We start from the raw sequence: 24610 nt of genomic DNA, 5'->3' as shown, positions 1-24610 counted from the left end.
AATGTTAGATTTCAGGAACCCATTTTCTTGAATCTCATGGAAGCACGAGTGTTCTTCACCTCCCAGCCACGCCTAGATAAGTGCTGGCCCTCAATCTTATCTCTTTGCCAGCCGTCAACTTGCTGGAGTCCTACTATTCCTGGACTCCCTTACTCTCTAGGCTCCCCTTGACCCCGTTCGGGCGCCCAAGAGCCCGGACGGTCACTCTCGTGCATGTTCCCCTAAATTTACCTTAATGTAACATTAAATATCCCTTTTAATGTCACATTTCACACTTATGACCTTAATGTGACATTAAATATCCCTTTTAATATCACATTAATGTCACAATGCCCTTGCACATTTGTGCCATGTTGATTTGAAACCTGCAAGAGAGGTTAAAACCGGTTGATGGGACAGCTAATCCCCTATTTGGAGCACCCATACCTGGAACAATGATACTATTAGGAAAGGCTTGTTTGGTAGAGCAAAGGATATAAGGTGATGGAGCAAGAAGACAAAATATTTGTCCGGGAAATTAAGCTCTTCTGCCATCATTGGTCGAGTATCCTGACAAGTATCCCTATAGGTTTTAACGGTGGGATGGAGCCTTTAGTTCACCCTCTAAATATGCTGAACTTTGATTATCATAGATACGAATACAGGCATTGACAATAGCCGGCTATGTAAACTCTTTATGGGCCTATATATTGTATTTTGATGGAGCCCCCAAAGGTCCCAATAAGAAAGGGAGCATCAGGGTAGTCACAATAAAATTAACTACCTACCTTGGGGTGGGGTAGGATTTACTAACAATATGGCGGAATATAAAGCATTGATAATGGGACTGAATGTTGCTAAGAGAGATAGTATTCGCTAATTATTAGTAGAGGGGGATTCCCAATTGATATTGAATCAACTAAATGGGATGTACACGGTACGCAATCCCATCCTTCTTATGTATTATTGCACTGCTATAGACCTGATCACCGAGTTTAAGAGAGTGTCTCTTCAACTTGTTCCACGATGCTAGAACCAGTTTATCGATTCATTAGTGAATTATACTTATGAAGAATATCTCTTTTTAAACTATGGTCTTGACTCGAATATATCTCTTAATGATGATATGAGAACTAGTCAATTATGGAGACTCTTATCTAAACATACTTTATATGGCAGATGGTGGCAAGTTTTGGTAATGTAAAAAGTAGCTGAGACCTATCTACCATTATTATCCTGTACCCATAGATTCATTAGACAACATATTATACGTATGCCTCTTCTTGTATATGCAAGAAGTATAGGTCATAATTTAATCAACCTAGTTTAAAGCTAGAAGCCTTATTTTGTCCTTAGAATGGAGCATCTTGTTATATGTCCAATACCACTCCAAGGGGGAATGTAGTATAAGCTATATTGATTTATGAGAGTTAATTATTTTGGATATAAATGTTACATTTCGTTAGGCCAAGAGAGCCATGTGTCCGATTGATAGTGCTATGTAGAAGCTTCTTGTGGCCAGTCCAAGTGGTGTCTTTCATTTTCGAGTTCTTTTCCCTTAAGTAGAATGTGTATGTGTATTTGGGGATGTTTCTTTCTTTGTTAGAAACCAACAATCAAGGCATGAAGTCCCAAGATTAGGTTAGATATGCTAGGGAGGTTTGAGCAGTTATCCACCTCTTGCGAAGACATTGTCGAGATACAAAGATTTGTCTTAAAGGAAAACCCTAGTGACCTATTACCCTATTCTCTTGGCTTACTAGGAAGCTAATTCTAGGAATTCCTGCTAGTTATGAGGCAACTAGGAAAGCCTGACAAATTTTTTTTTTTAATGATAAATGTGTTTGAAATACACACTACACAGAGGTGTAAAAAGCGATTCTAACCTTTGAAATAAAAATATTAACAAAAAAATCAAAAGAGCAGATGTTCATCGCCTTGCGAAAACCTAGTAGATTCCTCGAGACCGAATCAAACCCGGGGATTATACCTTGCCGTCCTAGGGATAGCATCTCGCCAAAAGAAAATAAGGATGGTTGGAATAAAAATAAAAGCGAGCGGGAAAAAAAAATTTAGTGTCGCCTCATGAGAGCTAGGTAGGTTCTTAGGTACCGAGACACGACCTGACCTAAGGCCAATGCTCTGTTCTCCTTGGGTCACAATACACTCAAGTCCGTCCTTTTTACACATCCGAGTACTAAATAATGAAAAATAGAGAATGCGAAAAATGAGAAAATATATGAACTCAAGTGGACTAGGCTATAGGAATACTCGACCAGTAGACGTTTCCGGTACAACTGTCCTATGTTTAGTAGACAGGTCAAACCACCACTTAGGATAACCTCTTTGATAAATTTTTCGGCCGGCTTGGGTTGAAACAGTTGGTTAGCAACTAGCTCTTGATCTCTTTGTCAGATTATGCTTAGCCTATTCCTTATGAAATTCATGCATTGATCTTTGTCAAGGGGTAGGGTGAGAGCTGTGTTCTGTGTTATGTTGTGTATATTATTAAAAGCAGCTTGATGCTCACTATTTTTTATTTCCGTGCAAATAAATCCGTGGGTTCGATGGCCTGATTCGCCCTACCCCATGGTCACCAATGAGAGGTGCGACTAGACACCAAAATTAAAGTAAAAAACGAAACATTTGTGAGAGAGAACATGATCGAAGCTCAACACAGAAAACTAGTAGACAGTAGAGAGTGAAGCACGACACCCAATGCGATAGACTGAAAGAGTATAAACTTAAAGTACAAGGTTATCCCTTAAACCTTAGGGTTGTAGGGGGATGCTCACATCCGAACACGATAAGTGCCCGTAAGTGTGTCATAAGCACATACGAAATAATACCATAAGTCTGGGGAAAAAAACCTCTCCTACTGAGAGTAAAAAGTGTCTGAGTGTCCTACTGATCACCGACACTCCGATATGAGTGTAGGCATAAGTGAGACGTGAGTGAAATACCCAACAAACGCCCCTGGAGTAAAGAGTGATCAAGAATACAAGGATCATCCGCCACCAAAGGAGATCAAATTTAAAGCATGGCAAAATGCTTCAAATTTTTCACGAGGAAGAGCTTTGGTGAAGATGTCTGCCACATTACTGGTGGTAGCTCAATAGACAAGGCTGATATCACCATGTCACAGCAATGGCACTCTGACTGTCAATAAACAAAGAAGTAGGCACCGTAACAGATACATCCAAATCAACAAGCAAGCATCTAATCCATACGCATTCAACTGTGGTAGTGAAAGCTGCCTTGTATTCAGCTTCACATGACGAAGTGGCAACAATGGATTGTTTCTTACTAAGCCAAGATATACAAGACGAGCCAAGAAGGAAACAATTGCCACTAGTGGGGTGACATGAATCATAATCACCAGCCCAATCAGAATCATATAAGCATGTGATTGAAGCGGTCCTCCCCTGGCATAAAGCAATCCAAGAGATCTAGTACCGTGCAAGTAACGAAAGACACGCTTAACTGCTTGCCAATGTGACATGCATAGCTAATATATATAGCTGCTCAAGGCTAAAACTGCAAATTGTATGTCCGGCCTAGTGTTGCATAAGTAAATAAGACATCCAACTACTGGAGCATATGTGTGTATATCAAACAAATCACTGTCATTATGTAATGACAGTTTAAGTCCAAGTTCCATTGGTGTACAAACTGGCTTGCAATCCTATAAGCCAAACCTCTCAAGAAGTTTACCAATGTATCTTGACTATGATAACCCAATACCTCTAGCATCATGTATAAATTGAATACCCAAGTAATAATGCAAAGACCCCAAGTCTGACATGTCAAAAGTTTCCTACAAATTTTGTTTAAATGTTGAAATCTGATCAGTATGAGTCCATGTAAGCAAGAGATCATCAATATAAACACAAATGATCAGCATGGATCCCCCCTCTTTACATACGTAAAAGACTTAGATGAGCTATTTATGAACCCTTGGCTAAGCAAGAAAGCATCTATCTTTGCATACCAAGCTCTAGGAGCTTGTTTCAAACCATACAAAGCTTTTTTCAGCTTGCAAACCAAGTGTTCCAAGACCTCAACTGCAAAACCAATGGGCTGCTGTACATATACTTCCTCATGAAGTTCCCCATGTAAAAATGCAGTTTTAATATCCAACCGATGCACAATCCATCCATAATGAGCAGCCAAAGCAACCATAGACCTAATAGTTGTCATGCGGGAAGCAAATCTCTCCTCATAGTCAATGCCTTTCTTTTGTGCATAGCCTTTAGCTACAAGCCTTGCCTTGTATTTGTCAATGGATCCATCTGCATTCCGTTTCAGCTTGTAGACCCATTTTGTTCTAATGGCTTTCTTCCCAAATGGCAAAGACACCAAATCCCATGTTTGATTCTTAGTGATAGAATCCAATTCAGCTTGCATTGCTACTATCCAATACACACTCTGTTGTGCATCCTCAAAACATTCAGATTCCTCATCATCAAGGGTGCTTGCTGCCATAACAAACTCCATGGTATGTGTAGTATCATGCATACGAGCTTGCTTGCTAGTACGATCATCCATGGGTACATCCAAATGACTATCTTTCATAGTCTGTAAATACCATCTAGGCATTTGTCTTACCTCCTGACTGTGCATAAGCTCTCTTGCTGAATTTCAGTTTCATCACTTTGCCAAATATTCACATCAGCCAATGGCTGATTTTCTGCATTCTCCAACGGAGCAGCTGGCTGAGCATTGAGTTCACTTGTTGAAACTCCACCTAAATCACCAAATGTAATGGAAAGCAGCCCTTCAAATACATCACGGCCAGCCTGATATGTGTCCAAACCTGCCAGGGACAATTCTGATTTTTCATCAAATAGTACATCCCTACTAACAAACACCTTTTTAGAAACAGGATCATAGAGTCTATAGCCTTTGCTCTCACTGCTATATCCCACAAAAATGCATTTAATAGAATTATTATCCAACTTTTTTGTGAGTACCTTTGGAATGTGTGCATATGCAAGGCACCCAAAGGTACGAAAGTGTCCAACAGAGGGTTTCCGACTGTTCCAAGCCTCAAAGGGTATAATTTTCTTCAAAGCTTTGGTGGAGCATCTGTTCAAAACATGGCAAGCACACATGACAGCTTCCATCAAGAATTTGTGAGGCAAGCTCTTTGCCTTCAGCATACATGTGGCCATCTCCATGAGTGACCGATTCTTTCTCTCTGCAACCCCATTCTACTGTGGAGTATAAGCAGTAGTGTACTAATGGACAATGCCCTTCTGCTTCAAAAAGGAATTCAGCATAGAGGACATGTATTCCCCCCCTCGGTCCGAACGGAGAGTCTTAATTTTACAACCAGATTGGTTTTCAACAAGTGCAATAAAAGCTAAGAATACACCATACACTTCTGACTTTTTGACCAAAGAATAGACCTAGCAAAATCGAGTAAAGTCATCAAAAAAAAGTCACAAAATAGTAACATCCTCCCAATGACTTTGTTTGCATAGACCCACATACATCTGAATACACTAACTGCAACCTGGTTGTTGCTCGAAAAGCAACATCACGGGGAAACGAAAAACGATGCATTTTTCCCAAAATACATCCTTTGCATAAGTGCTCGAGAGATCTCTCTAATAGAGATAGTCCATCTAGCATCTGCGTACGCTGTAAGAGCATCAAGCTGCCAAAGTTCACATGCCCCATCCTAGCATGCCATAACTCTGTCTGTATCATAGCAGGAGTAAGAGTGGATATCAAATACGCTGACTGATCAACTGAAAGACCATCCAACTCGTATAACCCATGACATAAAGTGCCTGTCAAGACCAAAGTCATGTGTTCTTTGTCTCTCACCATGCATCTATCATCATCAAATGTAACCTGTAATCCACAACGTGCCAAAGAAGGAATAGAGAGCAAATTCTTCTTTATGTATGGCACAAATAAAGCATCCGGTAGGCAGAGAATAGAGCCATCAATGGCTATGAGCACAATCTCCCCAATACCTCTAACAAGGTATGATGCATTGTTGGCACATTGTACAGACTTGCCAACTCGAGCTGCATGAACAGATGCAAATAAATCTATGCGAGATGTAATATGCCTAGAAGCACCATTGTCAAAAAACCAAGTGCATGCGTCCTCAGTAGAGTTGAATGCTCGATCTGCCCAAGAAGTGTCATAACTGCATGTGTAAAAACAATAGTCCTTGTCTGCAACATAGGACGCAGACTCAGTAGCAGTGGAAGAAGCATCAAAAACAAACATTCCTGACTGCTTTTTCTTCTCTTTGGCAATGAGCTTTCAACACTCAGTGATGTAGTGGCCTAGCTTCTTGCAATAATGGCATTTGCCCTTTTTGGCTTACATGCCCCCTTGTTTTTTGTTTGCCTGTGATGTGCCAGAAGTCCCAGAACTCTGGGGAGATTTCTTCACTTGGCTGCCTTTGCCCTTCTATCTAGCCATAAAAGCCTGCTCAGAGGCTATAGCATCCACACCACTATTTCTTCTTGTTTACTCCTCCTCTAAAAGCAAACTGACTAAATCAAGAAAAGTAATTGGCTGCGCGGCAATCCTCATAGTGAGGTTTAAGGCCGTATGGAAAGCCAAGTACGAAGGAGGTAAATGAGTTCAAAGTGGTAGATATCATCTGTGCATCCGAATAGTACTCATCAACATTCACGAGTTGCTCTCGCAAATCCTGAATTTTATTCAAGTGATCTTGAATAGAATCACCTTCATCCATTTTCAATGTCTCTAGCTCTTTCTTTAAGAAAGAGATGCGAGTCTCATTCTTGCCTGCAGACATCTGCTCCAAAGTTAGCCAAGCTTCTCGTGAAGAAGCTGCTGAACGAATGTGGGGGATGATTGACCGCTGAAATGCCAATGCAATCAACGACAAAGCTTGTGCATCCCGTGTATCCCATGCTTTTTGAGCTGTTGTTCTTTGGGGATGTGGCTGAAGTGGAGCAAGCTAACGTGCCCGTGGTCCACGTCCTCCTGGAGGAGTATCTGGAGCCACAACTCCACGTCGAGCTTCTTCTCCACTGACATAATCCCAAAGATTTTTTGCCACAAGTACATTCTTCAACATGAAGGACCAATGTGAATAGTTATTTCCATCCAATCTATCCTCCTTGGATACATAGGTAAAAACATCTCCTCCCTGATTTGCCATGATTTTCAGTTACCAAAGAAAGATGCAAAAGAGCAATGTCGAAGCAGGACTACACTGAAAATCTGAAAACTTTCGAAAATTGCAAGAAATGACTTTCTGCAATTAGTGTACAGAGGTGCACTCTGCCAAAACTGTACGTTATGCACGCAATCCAACGTGCAATTGGTGTTCAGCAACACTGTACCAGTAAAATCCCAAAATTTCTTGCCTCGGGTTTGTCAAAACAGTCTGTCAGTGACTGTAACTGCAGTGCGTATGCCAATGTTCCCAAAAAATATAACAGCCCCAAAAATTTTGATGAATGTGTCCAGAAATTGCATTTAATGTGTCCCCGACACGTTTCTTGAATTCTGTGTTTGTGCCCTGGAAACCCGTGCTTCCATAAATTTATGCTGAAATTAAAATTTTTAAAAAATTTACCAAAAAAATTATGGGTTGACTGGTAGGCAGATGTCAAGCGGGTTGGCTGGCGCTTCAAACGGGCTATCTGCGAGACTGACGTGGCGAGACAGTTTGATAGGCGGTCGTGTCAGTCAGGTGTCAAGCGACGTGACTGATGGGCGGAGCGTGCAACAACTGGCGGGACGTCGGGCAAGCGGACGAAACAGGGCAAGGCAAAGGCACAGACGACAGGTGAACAGGAGGCGTCAGGCGGGCGCGCCTATGGCAGAGTCCAAGCGGGTGGGCATTAGTCGAGGCAAGGTGACTGTTGACAGGACAACTGTTGATTGTTGATAAGCGCAATGACTTACATACGTCTGACGAGGGGAGGGGGGGCAAATTGAACTGTCGTGTCAGATGGCACCGTGGCAGATGGCGAACAAACGGCTCAAGGGCTATGTTTGCGACAAACACGGGCAGCTGAAGACTGTTGGGGCACTGGTCAAGCTGCTGCAGGTTGTGTTGAAAGAGCCAGAAGCTCCCAGAGGCTAAGCAGAACTAAGCCTCAGCTGAACAGAGCCAATGCTCTGATACCAAATGTGAGGGAGGACAAGATCGAAGCTCAACACAGAAAACCAGTAGACAGTAGAGAGTGAAGCACGACACCCAATGCGATAGACTTAAAGAGTGTAAACTTAAAGTACAAGGTATAACCCTTAAACCTTAGGGTTGTAGGGGGGTGTTCATACCCGAACACGGTAAGTGCCCATAAGTGTGTGTCATAAGCACATACGAAATAATACCATAAGTCTGGGGGAAAAAACCTCTCCTGCCGAGAGTAAAAAGTGCCCCAGTGTCCTACTGATCACCAACACTCCGATGTGAGCGTAAGCGTAAATGAGGCGTGAGTGAATTACCCAACAACATTTACAGTAAAAATAAAGAGAGGCCAAAATTTTCTAAGCAAAAGCAAGTGGCTTGAAATGCGTTGGAAGCATCCATTCTTCAACCAAAGTTCATTAGATGGCCCATTTGAAGAGGTGCAACTTTAGCGTTACAAAGTAGCTAGGTGATCCAGAGGCCGGAAATAGCGTTCAAGAGGCCAACTCAGTAGAAAACGACGCCAAGAACGTGGCAATACCTTCAGATCTCGAATCCAAGCTCATTTGCCCCTCCTGTTTTTTAAATACCACTTATCAACAGTGCAAACACGCAAGAACTAAACCAGTTATTTGCTAATTAAGAGCTTAAGAAGCTTAAAAGCTTCAAAATCATCACAATTAAGAGGAGAGGGAGAGCTAAAAATAAAAAATCTTGAATGGTATGGTTTTTAAAAGGTGTTTATATGAGTAAAATTGAGTAAAACTGCAAAAAGCGAGATTTTGAGAAGAATTAAATGATTAGATAGATCTCGATGTTATGGGATAATAAATATATATTTGTGCAATGTTTATATGGGTTCCACAACATGGAGATTGCTTTAGCGTAGCCTCATATTGTGTATGTGATATGAGGTGAGATAGTCACGTACGTGTGGAAAACTCCCTTGCTTGGAGTCGAGAGGGATAATTAGTTGAACTACAATCCAAAATTGTATCTATAAGCACAACAATTAGAAGAATCATTTACAGCACCTAGATGCTCCTAGCCGCTAGGCCATGTGGGATCCTTTGGTGTGTTTAAGAGCCCAGCTAGAGCCGTCACAGCCAATGCGAAACCCGCTTTAGATCCCGACACAAGGTTCACTGAAAACCCACTGTCCAATGTATAAGAGTGTAATACATCCAAAAGTCTATAATACTTGTGGAGACTTAACTATCTATACAATGCCATATGCATATAGTAGGAGAGGTATCCAAGTGCCAACTAGTGGAGCTCCTCTATCTTCTCCTTGAGAGATATAACCAACAATCCCATCAATATGGGTATATGGAAGTAGCAACATGGTTTCTTGGCATACTACAGTTTCTTAAGTTTATTTGCTATGTAGATAGTTCACTTGCGACTCTTGTATGTTATGTGAGAGGTGAGAGGATACACAAAGATCGAAGCTCAGCTGAGAGTACAATTGACAGTGAAGAGAGTGTGCGAGAATGAGAATACTACTCCCAATGTAATAATCAAAGAGTGTAATGTGCAAGTACAAAGTACAACCCTTAAACCTTAGGGTTGCTAAAGGGTGTTCACACCCAAAAAGGTGTGAAATACGATAAGTGTCCAAACTGTGTGACATAGGCACATAAAATAAAAGAGAATAAATCTAGGGAAATAAACCTCTCGTAAGAAGAGTAAAAAGTGCCCTACTGTTCTACGGAGAATCAACACCACTCCTCTGTGAATGTACGCGTGAGTCAAACCCAACAAAACCCCCTGGAGTGAAGAGTGATTAATGTACAAAGATCATCCACCAAAGGAGATCAAACTTAAAGCGTTGCGGAATGCTTCAAATTTGTCAGAGCTTTGATAAAGATGTCTACCACATTACTGATGATACGATAGTAGACAAGGCTAATATCACCTATATGTAGCCTCTCTCTGACAAATTGATAGTGGATCTCTATGTGTTTCGTGCGCGCATGAAACACTAGGTTCCATGCCACTGCAATGCCACTCTAACTATCAATAAACAAAGGAATAGGCTCCATGAGAGATACATCAAGATCAACAAGCAAACCTCTCAACCATACACATTCGATTGTGGTAGTGAAAGCTGCCTTGTATTCAGCTTCACAGTGGATTGTTTCTTGCTAAGCCAAGAGATGCAAGATGAGCCAAGAAAGAAACAATTACCACTCGTAGAGTGACGTGAATCAAAATCACCAACCCAATCTAAATCATAGTAAACATATAGTTGCAATGGTCCCCCCTTGGCATAAAGCAATCCAAGAGTTCTAATACCCTGCAAGTAATGAAAAACACGCTTCACAGCTTGCCAATGTGACATGCGTAGCTGGTGCATAGATCTGCTTAGGACTGAAACTGCAATCTGAATGTCTGGCCTTGTGTTGTATAAGTAAATGAGACATCAAACTCCTCGAGCATACGTATGGATATCAAACAAATCACTATCATCATGCAAGGACAGCTGAAGTCCAATCTCCATTCATGTACAAACTGGCTTGCAATCCTATAAGCCAAACCTCTCAAGAAGTCTACCAATGTACCTCAACTGTGACAATCCAATGCCTCTAGCATCATGAATGAACTGAATGCCTAAATAATGGTGCAAAGGCCTTAAGTTTGGTATCTCAAAAGTTTGCTGCAAATTCTGTTTGAATACTAAAATCTAATCAGCATGTGTCTCTATGAGCAAAAAAACATCAACATAAAGATATATGCCCCCTCTTTACATATGTTAAGTGTAGACTCTAATGAGCTGTTAATGAATCCTTGGCAAGTAAAGAGGCATCTATTTTTGCATACCAAGCTCAAGGAGCTTGCTTCAAACCATACAAAGCCTTTTCAACTTGCACACTAAGTGTCCAAATCTCTCAATTGCAAAACCAATGAGCTGCTCTACATACACTTATTCTTGAAGTTCCCCATGTAAAAATGCAATCTTAATATCAAGCTGGTGTACAATCCATCCATAATGGGCAACCAAAGCAACCATAGACGAAATGGTAGTCATGTGGGATGTAGGAGTAAATGTCTCCTCATAGTCAATGCCTTTCTTTTGAGCCTAGCCTTTGGCCACAAGCCTAGCCTTACATTTGTCAATGGATCCATCCGCATTCATTTTCAGCTTATAGATCCACTTTGTACCAATGACTTTCTTTCCAACAAGCAAGGTCATTAAATCCCATGTTTGACTCTTTATGATAGAATCAAACTCAGCTTGCATTATTGCCATCCAATGCACACTATGTTGTGCATCCTCAAAACATTCAGGCTCCTCATTAAATCAAGTGTATATGCTGCCATAACAAACTCCATTGTATTTGCACCATCATGCATATGAGCTTGTCTTCTAGTACGACCAACAATAGGAGCATCCAAATGACTATCTTTCATAGTCTGCAAGTACCATCTAGGCATTGGCCTAGCTTCTTGACTATGCACAAGCTCCTACTCAACCTCAAATTCAGCATCTTGCTGAATATTCACATCAGCCATAGCTAAACATTATGTTCACTTGTTGAAGCTCCAGCTATATCACCAAAAGAAATGGGCAGCAGCCCTTCAAACACATCATTGGCAGCCTGATATCTATTAACACCAGTAAGGAAAAATTCTGATTTTTCACCAAAAATCACATCTCTACTGACAAATACCTTATAAGAAACAAAATCATATAATCTATATCCTTTGCTCTCACTACAGTACCCCACAAAAATGCATTTAGCAGCCTTGTTGTCCAATTTCTTTCTTAGTACCTTGGGAATGTGAGCATAAGCAAGATACCCAAAAGTACGAAAATGTCCAACAGAAGGTTTCCAGTTGTTCCAAGTCTCAAAAGACGTGACATTCTTTAATGCTTGGTAGGGCATTTGTTCAAAACATGGCAAGCACACATAACTGCTTCCATCCAAAAACTATGGGGCAAACTCTTTGCTTTCAACATACATTTGGCCATCTCCATGAGTGACCGATTCTTCCTCTCTACAACCCCATTCTATTGTGGAGTATAAACAATAGTGTACTGATGGACAATGCCTTTCTCCTTCAAAAATTTATTCAGCATGGAAGACATCTATTCCCCCCCTTGCTCTAAGTGGAGAGTATTAAGCCTACAACCAAATTGATTTTCAGCAAGTGCTACAAAAGCAAAAAATGCATCATACACGTCTGACTTTTTCATCAAAGAGTAGACATAGCAAAAACGAGTAAAGTCATCAATGAAAGTGACAAAATAGTAACAGTCACCCAATGACTTCGTCCGCATATGGCCATATACATCTGAATGCACAATTTGTAATCTAGCAATTGCTCTAAAAGCAACATCATGAGGAAATGAAAACCGACGCATTTTTCCCAAAATGCATCCCTCACATATATGCTCAAGAGGTCTCTCCAAGAGAGGTAAGCCATCAAGCATCTATATACACTGCATAAGCATCAAGCTGCCATAGTTAACATGCCCCATGCAAGTATGTCATAACTCTACCTGTGACATAGTAGGAGTGAGAGTAGGCACTAGATAGACTGACTGATCAACTAAATAAGCATCTAACTCACATAACCCATGACATAAAGTACTAGTCAAAACCAAAGTCATGTGTTCTTTATCTCCGACCCTTGTCCTTCTTGGCTTGTGTGCCCCCTCTTTCTTGCTGCTCTGTGAAGTACCTGAATTCCCAGAGCTCTGCAGAGCATTTTTAGCTTGGTTTCCCTTGCCCTTTTGCCTTGCCATAAAAGCCTACTCAGAGGCTATAACATCCACCCCATTGTTCTATCTGTCCCAAACACTTGCAAGAACAAAGATACATTGCCTGGACAAAAGCCCCTTCTAGTAAATCAAATCTGAGCTAAGTTGTGATGGGCAGTTCGATGGTGGCAAAGGTCAACAGAGCTATTAACTGCAGGTGGTGCTCAGTGGTCAAGCTGGAGGTGGAGCTGCAAGGAGCTGTGGTGGCAGACCAAGGCTGGCAGACGCCTGTGGTGGCGGCACACAAGACCACTGGAGGCGCAGTCAAGCGGACAGGCTCAGGTGGCGGGTGCTAATAGAGGTGGACAAGACCTAGCGGCGCACAAGATAGGCAGGGCACTGCTAGCACAGGTAGGAGGAACCATAGGCGGCTGGCGGGCATAGGCCAATGAACTAAGCAAACAGACTGGTGGGCAGCTACAGGACCGGGTGCAATGAGCCGAAGGCTAGTGGCACTTGGGGCAAAGCAGAACTACTAGTGACGGACCTGATGCCGCTAGTGGGGCTGAATGCCACCTGTGGCTGTGGGTTGTTGACACTGCTAGTGGCAACTCAGCTGGTGGTGGCCAAGAGCTCAGCTGAACTAAAGGCCAGCTCTGATATCAAATGTGAGAGGTGAGAGGATGCACAGAGATCGAAGCTCAGCTAAGAGTACAATTGACAATGAAAAGAGTGCATGAGAATGAGGGCACTACACCCAATGCAATAATCAAAGAGTGTAATGTACTATGGACCATAGGAGGTTTGTCAATTACCAATGCAATTCACTGACAAAGAATATGGGATGGAACATGCTTTATTTGTACTCCATGCCAAGAGTCTCTTTGTCCCAGTTTATCAGAGACCTAGTTGCACATCATATTTAGTACTATATTTCTATTCTCTAAGATGTGCTATTGAGACCCCATTATGTGATTTTTCAGATGAAGGGACGTATTTGTCACTTGCAAGGCATGCTACTTTAGCAAGTGTCATCATATGTCACAACCATATCTTGACCAATGAGTGTACTGATTCTTGGATGTCAGCTCTTTCTACAGTTCTGAGTTCCCTCCACTCACATGGAAAACCATCTAACATGAGGCACCTGAAACTTCAAATTGTACAAATTGTAAACCAAAATCAATGACTTTGAAACGGCCCATTGTTTTTAGTATGAACTTTAAATATCTGAAGATGCGAATGAAACTCAATGACTTTGGAATGGCCCCTTGCTTTCAATATAAACCTACCAGTGGGAATGTCTCACCATCCACCTTGAATAGACTCCCTTCTTTTGGCATGTCTGGCTGCTTTGATGTGAGTTTAAAGGTGTGGAATTCTGCAGCACAAGTTGCTGTTCCTACCATGCAATTGAATTGACTATTGGAAATGGAACTTCCGTAATGCAGAACACAAGTAAACTGATCCATTGGGAATGATTTCACCAGATACCTGAAAGATCAGAAGTACAGAAGCACTTGTCTATCAGAAATCAGAATCATGCCAAAGTAACTGAGCTTCTGTACTGTTACCAAATATTCAGTGTCAATCTATCTGCAGCATACTTAAGTGAGTATTCAGCTTTGATTATCTGTTCATACTGCCAGAACTGATCTCTTAACCTTGATAACAAGAACCATGCTCTTGTTCAAAGTGGTCATGTGTAGCGTGATTCAAGTTACAGTGGGAAACTTTCAAATCAAAAAAGCTCCTCTTAGCTTTTTGGCTCGCTCACATGTGATCATCTAGCGTGGCATATGCACCCAAGCACATGCCCATCCCAAGTAATGTAACTATACATGCACTTGAAATCTTGTTGTTGATATGTCTGGAACATAGAACGAGCAGTTACAATCTCCTTAAGAATTGTTCACACTCTGCCCACCTACTGTAAATCTACATCTGAGCCGTACAACGAGTACCCAGAATCTTCAGAAGATGATTTATATTCTTGTTCAAACACCCACTTGCACTTGGTCTTCAAGGCACATCAATAAGACATCAAGTCAAATAAGTAACTCCCAGGTATTTTGGGTTGTTACTCACTCAGCTTGTCTTTCTAGTCATACAAGAGCAGGCATTTTGGATTGTTACTCACTCAGCTTGTCTTTCTAGTCATACAAAAGCAGGCATCTATGTGGATGAGGATTATTTGTATCCACATCATAGTTACCAGGAACAGGAATGGGACCCCCCAGAACGGGGGGAACGCTATATATATATATATATATATATATATATATATATATATATATATATATATATATATATATATATATATATGAATGGGACCCCCCAGAACGGGGGGAACGCTATATATATATATATATATATATATATATGAATGGGACCCCCCAGAACGGGGGGAACGCTATATATATATATATCTATCTATCTATATATAGATATGCTGTTCCCTCCGTTCCTGTTCCCTACTTATATACTGTTCCCTCCGTTCCCGTTCCCTACTTATATATATATACATAAGTAGGGAACGGGAACGGAGGGAACAGCATATATATATGAGAGAGACAGAGAGAATCAACACTTAAGGAAAGAGAGAGAGAGAGAGAGAGGTCGGGGCCTGAACGCCTGCGCAATCCTGCTCTGCGTCAGCGTGTAGAGCTGAGGCAGCCACAAACACAGAGAGAGAGAGAGAGAGAGAGAGAGAGAGAGAGAGCGCAGAACTGTTTTAGGGTTTCGTTTTCATCTGTGCTGCTGTTTTAGGGTTTCGAATTCCTGTACAGACCTGTTTTAGGGTTTCGAAATCAGCTGCAGAACTGTTCTAGGGTTTCGTTTTCAACTCTGTGTGACAGCAGCTGTGCTGACTCTGTTCATATATATATATATATATATATATATATATATATATATATATATATATATATATAGAGAGAGAGAGAGAGAGGTCTTCAGCGAGGCAGTACTGGAATTCTGCGGGTACAGACAGACTGTGGCAGCAGGTCTGTCATTGTGAAAGTGACTGTAGACTGAAGACACCTATGACACAGGATGACAGCAAACTATTGATCTGTACCTATTTGTAAATAGCACACAGAGAGAGAGCGCCCTGCAAGTAGCTTCAGATCTCTTGTTAAAGTGGTGATACAACATGGCTGGTCTGGACATGGCCTTTATTGACCAAACGGTGGCAGCCCTTGGTCCGGATTCTGAAATAGAGGAACCAAAGGATATGGTTCCTTGCACAAAGGAAATGCCACCTGGTCCTGACTTCCAGCCTGCGGGCAAACGAACCAAGCATACTTTGGAAGATACAATGGATCATCAGGAACGTTCTTATGCTCAGGTTGCTTCTGATTCTATGGATTCTCAAGATGTTGACTGGGAGCATTTGTTGGAATTTGCCAACACTCTGCTTGGTGATTATGTTCAACATAATCATGAAGCGTTTTCTGACTCTGAAACTGAAGATGTTCTGGAAGCCACTGTGGATCCTAAAAATGTTTTGCGCTCATTCTCAGTGTTTTATGAACCTGCTGTTATACTCTTCTTCACTGGTAGGATCCCAGTACTTTCCTATATTCGCCAGTGGCTGCAAAGTCTACTACAAGGGGAGTGTGTTGAAGAGATTTTTGTTGGGCCCCGAGTCTTTTATGAGGTGCTGTTGAAATCCGAGAAGCATCGTGCCGATTTGCTGACTAAACTGCCATTGTTCTTTGATTGCCGTTTGGTCCATGTTGTGTCATGGCGCCCAATGGCAGATTTTCAACACTTGCTTCAACGCGAATGCCCAGTGTGGGTTGAAGTGGAAAATTGTCCGGTTGTCTATTGGCCACTGTTAAAGGATGCCATGGCCGTTGTGGGAAATGTTTTGGTTCCCCCGAGCCTAAGGGCCACGAATCGTAACCGTTTGTGTAAGTTATGGGACACTGCTCGGAAAAGGCCTGCTTGGTTACGTCTTAATTGCTCTGGCATGCATCCTTTGCACTTTCATTTGAAATGGGGTAACTTTGCAGGGCATTGTTTTTCGTGTGGAAAATTGAAGCATTTTATGGCCGAATGTCCAGCGAAGCAACTGACTTCAGATGCTGAGCATATTTTGCCTCCCATGGAAAATATGGTGCTTGATGCTCCGTCGCAGGATACGACCCAGCCACCTAAAGTTTTGAATAAAGGCAAACAACATGTTTCAGGTTTGGATTCCCGTGACAATGACTGGGTAGATGTACGTGCCAAAAAATGTAAAAGGTTTGATGCTGACATGGCGGATACTGTGCCTAATGCTTCACAAGATTCCTTGCGTACTTATATGCGCAGGAAAGACATGTTGTCTTCAGAGCACACTACTCATGCTATGGTTTCTTCTGCTCCTCGCAATCAACCCACTAGAAAAGTATATACGGATGGTCCGAAGGGCCCACCTACTAAGTTGGCTTTTGATGCTAGAGGTAACGTGATTACCCCATGGGATTGTCGTTATCCCCGTTCCATCCCCAAGACAGTGGATACATCGCCTACCTCTAAATCTGGCCGTCAGAACTCTTTTGCCATGTTAGCTGATTTTTTGGATGAGGGAGTCCTTGACATTCTAGCAGAAAAGGTTAAATCGAGGCAAGCTTTACCTTGTTCCTGATTTTCTTTTTTGAATACACATGAAGATAGCCACGTGGAATGTGCGAGGCATTTGTTCTCGCAATAAGCAACATGCCATGTGGAGTTTATTGCATGAGAATCAATGGGATGTCTTGTGTGCTGTTGAGCACAAGAGTCACGGTGAAGCAAGAAAAGTTGTGGATTGCCATGGGTTTCGCTTGTTTTATGCAGGGACACATGCCATGCATTATTCTGGTGTGCTTATGATTGTACATGAGAAATATCAGCCTGTTCTTATTAAAAATGGTGTACATGGTCGTTTTGTGGTGATTGATGTTTTATTTTAAGGAGAGATCTTATAGTTACTTGGGCTCTATGCTCCAAATGACCCTTTATCTCGCCGGGATCTTTGGAATAATTTGCAGACCTCCTTGTCACTTGGCAGATGGGGTTTTTTTATGGGGGATTTTAATATGTGTTGATCCTCCACAGTCCACATCAGAGCATTCGGTGATGGACGCTCCGAAAAGCCATGTGTGGAATGTGTTTGCTCTTGCCGTACTTAAGCAAGATCTCTGGTCATGGCTACACCCCTCTTCTACAGGGTTTACTTTTCATTCTACGCAGTATACAACTACATGGTCGCGATTGGACCGCATGTATATCATGTAAGATGATGCTTTTCTTCCTGAGATGCTGAAAATGAAAGTGTTGCAGCAATATGCCTTGTCTGACCATTTTCCTCTATAACTTGAGATGCTTATACAACCCATTGCATCTTTTAAGCAATTTCTGGATAGACTCCCTTTGCGTTTCAACTCGTCTTATTTAAAGCATTCAATCTTTCAAGGTTATATGCAGCAATTGATTGATAGATTTTTATTGGACTTCTCCTCTGAGGGCAATGCTTCTTTTGAATGATTACTCTCTAATGTGCAGCGGGTTGTTTGGCAGTATGGGATCCATCATGCCTCTCTTTGTCAGCGGCGTCGACAAGCAGCGGAGGAATTACTGGATTTCGTTCGTTCTCTAATGGTGGAGACTCCAGATGATGTATTTGTGCTGCCATTGGCTATGCGTTTGGCTGATCTTATTAAAGAGTTTCAGTTGAAATCTTATCAGCAGCCAAAATTGCAAAATTTGACTGAGAATTTGCAAGATAAGTTCTTTCGAGCTCTCCATGCATCTCCTGCTCGAGAGAATATGACTAGACTCCAGGATGCAGAAGGCCAAAAGGTCATTGATCCTCATACTATTGTGAATATGTGTAGGAATTATTTTCTAGACCTTCTTGGTTTTACTCCTTCACCTTCTGACCAAATTACTCATGCCCGCTCAGTTTTCTATGATTTGGTCCGCAATCAGGTTCCACATGACATGCAAACTACTTTGGAGACAGATATTCGTGAGGCGGAGGTTATGGATGTTTTGTTACACTTGCCCAAGGATAAAAGTCCCGGTTGGGATGGTCTCACCAATGAATTCTTTGAGGCTTTTGCTACCTGACTGGTGAAACCATTGACGGCTATGTTTCAGCAGGTTTGGGAAATGGGGTTCATGCCTTCCTCATGGAAAGAACTTATCAAACTGCTTCCAAAAGTTCCTTCGCCGTCTATGTTAAAACATTGGCGACCAATTTCTTTGATGGGTTCTATGTATAAAATCTTTTCCAAAGTGATGGCGAATTGGCTCCATAAGCATCTTACTGCCATTGTGCATCCTCTTCAATATGGTTTCATTAAGGGTCGAAGCATTCTACATAATGTCTTAAATGTGCAAATGGCTATTGACTATGCAAGGCACTCTAATCAGGAGGTGGTATTGATTCAATTGGACCTGGAAAAAGCTTTTGATTATTTAGACTGGTCTTTCATTGCAGAACTTATGTCTACTATGGGCTTTGGTACTCGGATGTCTCGTTTGATCTACACCATTAGTGCTGTGGCTTCTTCACGAGTTATGCTGAATGGTGGTGTTACCGAGCCATTTGTCCTTGCACGCTCTGCGAGACAGGGTTGCCCTTTGAGTTCTCTCTTTTTTGCCCTTGCGACTCATCCGGTTCTTTCGATGTTATCTCATATGGCAGCTTTTACTCAGTTGACTGGATTGTCTCTTCCTTTTGGACAGCACTTCATTAGTCAATCCTTGGCTGATGACAGCTTTATGATTTTGCGTACGGACAATGATAATCTTCGCAAAGCATTAGATGTTTGGACTCTCTTTGGTCATGCTTCTAGTCTTCATATCAATGCTTTGAAATCAGCCATTCTCAGTTGCACGGAGTCAGATTTGTAGTCATTGGACTACCAGGGAATGGTTGTTCCCGGTGGTTCCATTGTCAGGCATCTTGGGTACCCTTTGGGTGTTGATGTTCGGCCGAAGCAACTACTAGAGTGGATTTCACAGAAACTAACAACTAAGTTTCTGTATTGGAAGTCATAGGCTTGGCCTTTCCATGTTCGCCTCAAAGTGGCTCAGACAATTATATTGCCAATGCTCACATATTTCTTAACATTACTGCCTTGGACTACTACTACATTGAATGCTCTTACGCAGTGCATTCGTTTCATGTTATGGAAGGACTCCTTACATGCAAGTATTTCATGGATCTCTTGGTCGCATGCATATACCCCCAAACGCATGGGTGGTGGGGCTATTTTGGATGCCGAAACTCATATGCTGGCACTCCGTTGGTCTCTTTTTCGTGCCATGTGCTTGGATCATCACCCGTGGGTCTTGATAGCCCGTTATTTTCTTGAGAATCACGGGCTTGTGCATGGTAATACTCAAATTCGGAGCTCTTGGTGGCATGTGCTTAATGCAAACTCTCGATTTTCTAGTCCTTCATCATCCCTGCTTGCTCATTTGGTATGTTCCTGAAAATTGGTTCTCCAGAAGGCTCAGTGGCATCCAACAAAGGACCGCTTAGCTACTGACTCTTTTCGACTGGAATTGTTGACAGCATCGCAATTACTTTCTTGGGAAGGCAAACATGAGCTCAGACCAAAATTTAACCGCATGGCATGTTTGGGCTTAACTTCAGTTGCAGATGCCACCCTTGCCAGTCGCAATGTGTTGATATCGTTTCGTACAGCCAAGAGGTTTTTCAAGATCCCTCGTGGGTACCGTGATTTATGGGGACAGCTTTTGATGGTGCTCCAGAGCAGACAACCCTTTCCTGCCCTTGCTTCGGATCGTCCGTGGCAGGACTGGGACCTTGCAGGCCGGCTGAATTTGGAAAAGGCCTCAGCTAACCAGGTGTATCATCTTCTAATTAAAGATCATCAATGGCTGAGGTTACTAAAGCTAATACTATATGGGGATTGCGTAAATCTCAGTCATGGTGGAAGGTAACTGTGATGGAGGGCTGGTTGAACAAGACACCTTTCAAATGCAAGGTCTTTATTTGGAGGGTGATGATTGGTGGTCTTCCTCTTGCTTCAGCCCTTTCCAAGCGTCGAATCTCCAACAGTGCTCTTCTGCAGGAAGAGATCAACAGGAAGAACTTGGATGCCTCTCGTGTTTCTCATGCTTTGATAGTTAGAGGCAAGAATGACAGTAATGACCGTGGGAATGGCCGTGGCCATGACTCTCAGAAGGGTCGGTCCAAATCTCATGGAAAGTCGCGTATAAGTCGCGTTGGCGCAACGCTAATGTCACTTGCCATCACTGTGGGAAAAAGGGCCATATCAGACCACAATGTCATGAGTTGTGCAATGAGAAGCGCAAGGACAAGGGGAAGGATAAAGTGCAGAAAAAGTCTTCTGATTGCAGTATTATACCTACGAAGTCCAGTGTAAAGATCGAAGAGATCCATGTTACGCAGACTGGGGATTTCTAAAAGGCTAGCCGCTAAGTGCTCTGATTCATGGAAGATGGCTCCACTGTGCCTGAATGCTCATCTTGTTGAACAACATCCTCACCATCACCATCACCATCACCATCACCATCACCATCATCATCGTCATCGTCATCTTTTTCCCAAAGTATAAAAGAATCAGCCTTTGCAACTTATGTACGAGCTAGCAAGGGAAGATTGGAGCTCACATAAACTAGGTCATTCGTCTTCATTGTACCAAGACGATTTCTCTTCTTTGAGTGAATGTGATTGAATGAGCTCCATAGTTGCTCTAAACAAGAAGAGCTAACTGTTTGGCTAAGAATACGAATAGCCAAACTCTGCAACTCTGGAGCTTCTACCCAGTAGTCCTCCCACCATAAAGCAGCCCCAATATTTGTCCTGTCCTCTAGTGCATCCTCTGTACCAAACATCCCTAATGTTTGCCGATACACAGAGAGCTGATTTTTAATTTTGCGTTACATTTCATGGCTAGGATAAAGCCTTGCAAGCAATGTGTTCCAAGCCTTGACCACCTCAAGGTCTCTTTCTTGCATCTTTCCTTGAAACTTAGGATCAAGCACATATACTGCAGCATGCATAGGAGAGTCATACTCATTCCATCTACTAATACATAACTCCTTGATGTGCTCATACCTGTCTGCATTTGGTTCCAAACTCTCCAACCTCTCAATCATGCAATCCATACCTTCATAGATCTTCCCAATGCATGGATCCATGCCATCTGCAAGCCTCAACATGTGCATAATAGGATCAACCATTTGGTTGGTGCAATTCACTTCATCCCAAAAATCTCTATCAGAGACATGCATTACATAACACAACAGTAGCAGTGGCAGCCCTAGTCCAATTTTCATACTCATCACTAGCAAATAGCTCCCTAATTGCACCTTTGCAATAGTGCAATCGACCAAGCATAAGAAAGTTATATGCAAATCGTGTATCCAAGTATTTGAGAAGTCCTTTGTCACTTCTTTTGCGAAACTCAGCATGCAACTATTGATGATTACATATAAATGTGATAATCTTGTTGCCTTTCGCAACAAGAGATGCAATCCATGGCAAGCCCCCAATATCCTTCAACAAGTTATTCAAGCAATGCGCCATGCATGGACTAAAGGTGATATGTGGATACATTGCCATTAAAATGTTTCCTACTGCCTTGTTTGTAGGTTCACCATCTGTCACAAACTGCACTACATTTTCTGCCCCAACAGCCTGCACTACCTCGCACCACTCGGATGTCAATACATCTGCAGTCTTTCCAATCTCTGAAGCATCATGACTACCAATGAAGTATACATCCCCACGAGAATATGCGACAACACCATGTTTGGACCTATGGTGTGTGTCACTCCATCCATCTGCTATCAATGTCACTCCATTTCCTTCCCATTGATTGCAAATATTTGTTGTTGCAATCTCTATGGCTGCTTTCTCCTTCTGAAGCAATGTAGTCCTGATAGTTTCTGATGAAGGGGACTTATATGTGGGTCCATACTCTGCAATCTTTGTCACCATATTTAAAAAATAAGGTGACCTAGCTGATTTGAATGCAATATGGCCATGGTAAAAAAAGCGTGCCACTGCTGCATCTGTCTCCTCCTTTTTCTTTGGTTCCCATGAAGTATGCAATGAACTTTGTCTAACACCACGACCTGCTGATGGCCCACGAAAAGGTTGTGTAGCCACTAATCCTGGTGGTCTTCTGCATGAAGCACCATGCCCTGCTGGCCTTGGAGTCTAGGTTGTTGGATCCACTGCTATATTTGGCGTCCTCCTGGCATGTGAATTCCCCATAGAAGTGGCTATGCGGTCAAGTAACTCCTGCCTTTTCTCAATTGATACATTAGTGCAAAAATGCACCTCTTTCCCCTCCTCATGTAGAAGATGGGCTCTCACTTTATCAGCCCCACTAGTGCGAGCATAAGTGCAAAGTTTGCATTTCCAAGGGCGAGCCCCTCCACCTCTCAATGGCACCCCTGCATCTATCTCATCCCACCATGACCAACTAGTGCTTCGACTTCGTCCAGTTGTTGACGAAGTACCTGCTGAGGATGATGAAGATCCCATAGATGTCAATGCTGCCATCTATATAAAAGTGACAAATAATTAGTAAAGTTCAATGAAATTGCAGAAATTTGCACCAAAATTTCAACATGCATGTGTTAAATGTTTGCAAAAATGCCTGAAATTTGGTGTTACTTCAGGATGCATTCCTTCTACTGAAAATGCCACAAATTTGGGGCATTCCAGCCTGCATTCCCTTGCTGAAAATGCCCCAAAATTTGACGTATTTTCAGCTCCCAAATTTGGGGCAATGACTGATTCAAAATGTCACAAATTTGGGGCATTCTAGCCTGCATTCCCTTGCTGAAAATGCCCCAAAATTTGACGCATTTTCAGCTCCCAAATTTGGGGCAATGATTGATTCAAAATGCCCCAAATTTGGGGGCTCTTTTAGATCCTGGGATGATGGATCCCAATGCCCCAAATTTGGGGATATTGCAGCCAAATTTGGGCCCCAATCCTTGAGAAATCCCCAAATTTTGGGGCAATTGCCGATAACTGATCCAAAATGCCCCAAATTTGGGGGAGATAATGGTCCTATAGAACAAAAATCAGTACTGAGTAGAGAACATTGAAACACTTCGGTCAATGCTCGATGCGAGAATCCTCACCTGATCGCGGGCGGGAGTCGAGGGCCAGGCAGGCGGGAGAGGCAAGTAGGAGCAAGCAGGTGGGGCACGCAGGGCACGCAGGAGCAGCAGGCGAGGCAGGCAGGGCAGGCGGAAGCAGCAGGCGAGGTAGGGGGGATAGGCGAGAGCAACAGCCGGGGTAGGCGAGACAGGCGGGGCAGGCGGGAGAAGCAAGCGGGATAGGCAGGGCAGGCGAGAGCAGCAACCGAGGCAAGTAGGACAAGCGGGGCAAGCAGGAGCAGCAGTAAGGGCAGGCGGGACAGCCAGGGCAAGCGGGAGCAGCAGCCGGGAGCTAGCGAGACAGGTGGGAGCTGGCACGACAGGCGAGAGCTGGCGGGATACGCAGGCAAGCCAAGCGGGCCACGCGAAGTAGGCGAAGCAGGTAGGCGACGGGCGCAACAGGCGGGAGAGGAGAGGCGAAGTCGGGCAACAAACAATTTTTTTAAAAATTAATTTACATTGCTGGAACGGCCGTTCCAAACAAGGAACGGCCCTGGAACGGACAGGAAACGGTTGGAACGGGACTTGGAACGGGCTGGAACGTTCCGCCGACGTTTCCTGGCCTCCGACCTCCCGGAACGCGTTAATCCGTTCCTATGCGCCGGAATGGCTGTTCCCTGTTTCTATGA

The 24610-nt window shown here is 42.8% G+C and overlaps 2 protein-coding genes across 9 annotated transcripts in view; one reads left to right on the top strand and one right to left on the bottom strand.

The window, feature by feature from the left end:
• LOC148024862 (uncharacterized) overlaps positions 1-24610 on the top strand; it is a 189800-nt gene that overhangs the window by 112101 nt on the left and 53089 nt on the right. For 4 of the 8 annotated variants that reach the window (XR_015693369.1, XR_015693370.1, XR_015693365.1 and 1 more), the window contains exon 2: positions 14279-14438. The exons of the other annotated variants lie outside the window; for them this stretch is intronic. The gene's annotated coding sequence lies outside the window, so the exon portion shown is untranslated. The remainder of the gene's footprint in view (positions 1-14278; positions 14439-24610) is intronic. 8 annotated transcript variants of the gene reach the window in all.
• The window catches only part of SHOC1 (shortage in chiasmata 1), a 184889-nt gene that overhangs the window by 108549 nt on the left and 51730 nt on the right, over positions 1-24610 (bottom strand). The window contains exon 4 of the mRNA XM_087694536.1: positions 14120-14321. Coding sequence (XP_087550662.1) covers positions 14120-14321 — 202 coding nt within the window. The remainder of the gene's footprint in view (positions 1-14119; positions 14322-24610) is intronic.

The sequence above is a fragment of the Lygodium microphyllum genome, chromosome 15, assembly GCF_053477565.2.
Source record: "Lygodium microphyllum isolate KBCC chromosome 15, Lygodium_microphyllum_v1.1.10, whole genome shotgun sequence".
Taxonomy (NCBI): Eukaryota; Viridiplantae; Streptophyta; class Polypodiopsida; order Schizaeales; family Lygodiaceae; genus Lygodium; species Lygodium microphyllum.
The sequence above is the reverse complement of the archived record's forward strand: the minus strand, read 5'-3'. Positions and strand labels throughout refer to the sequence as shown.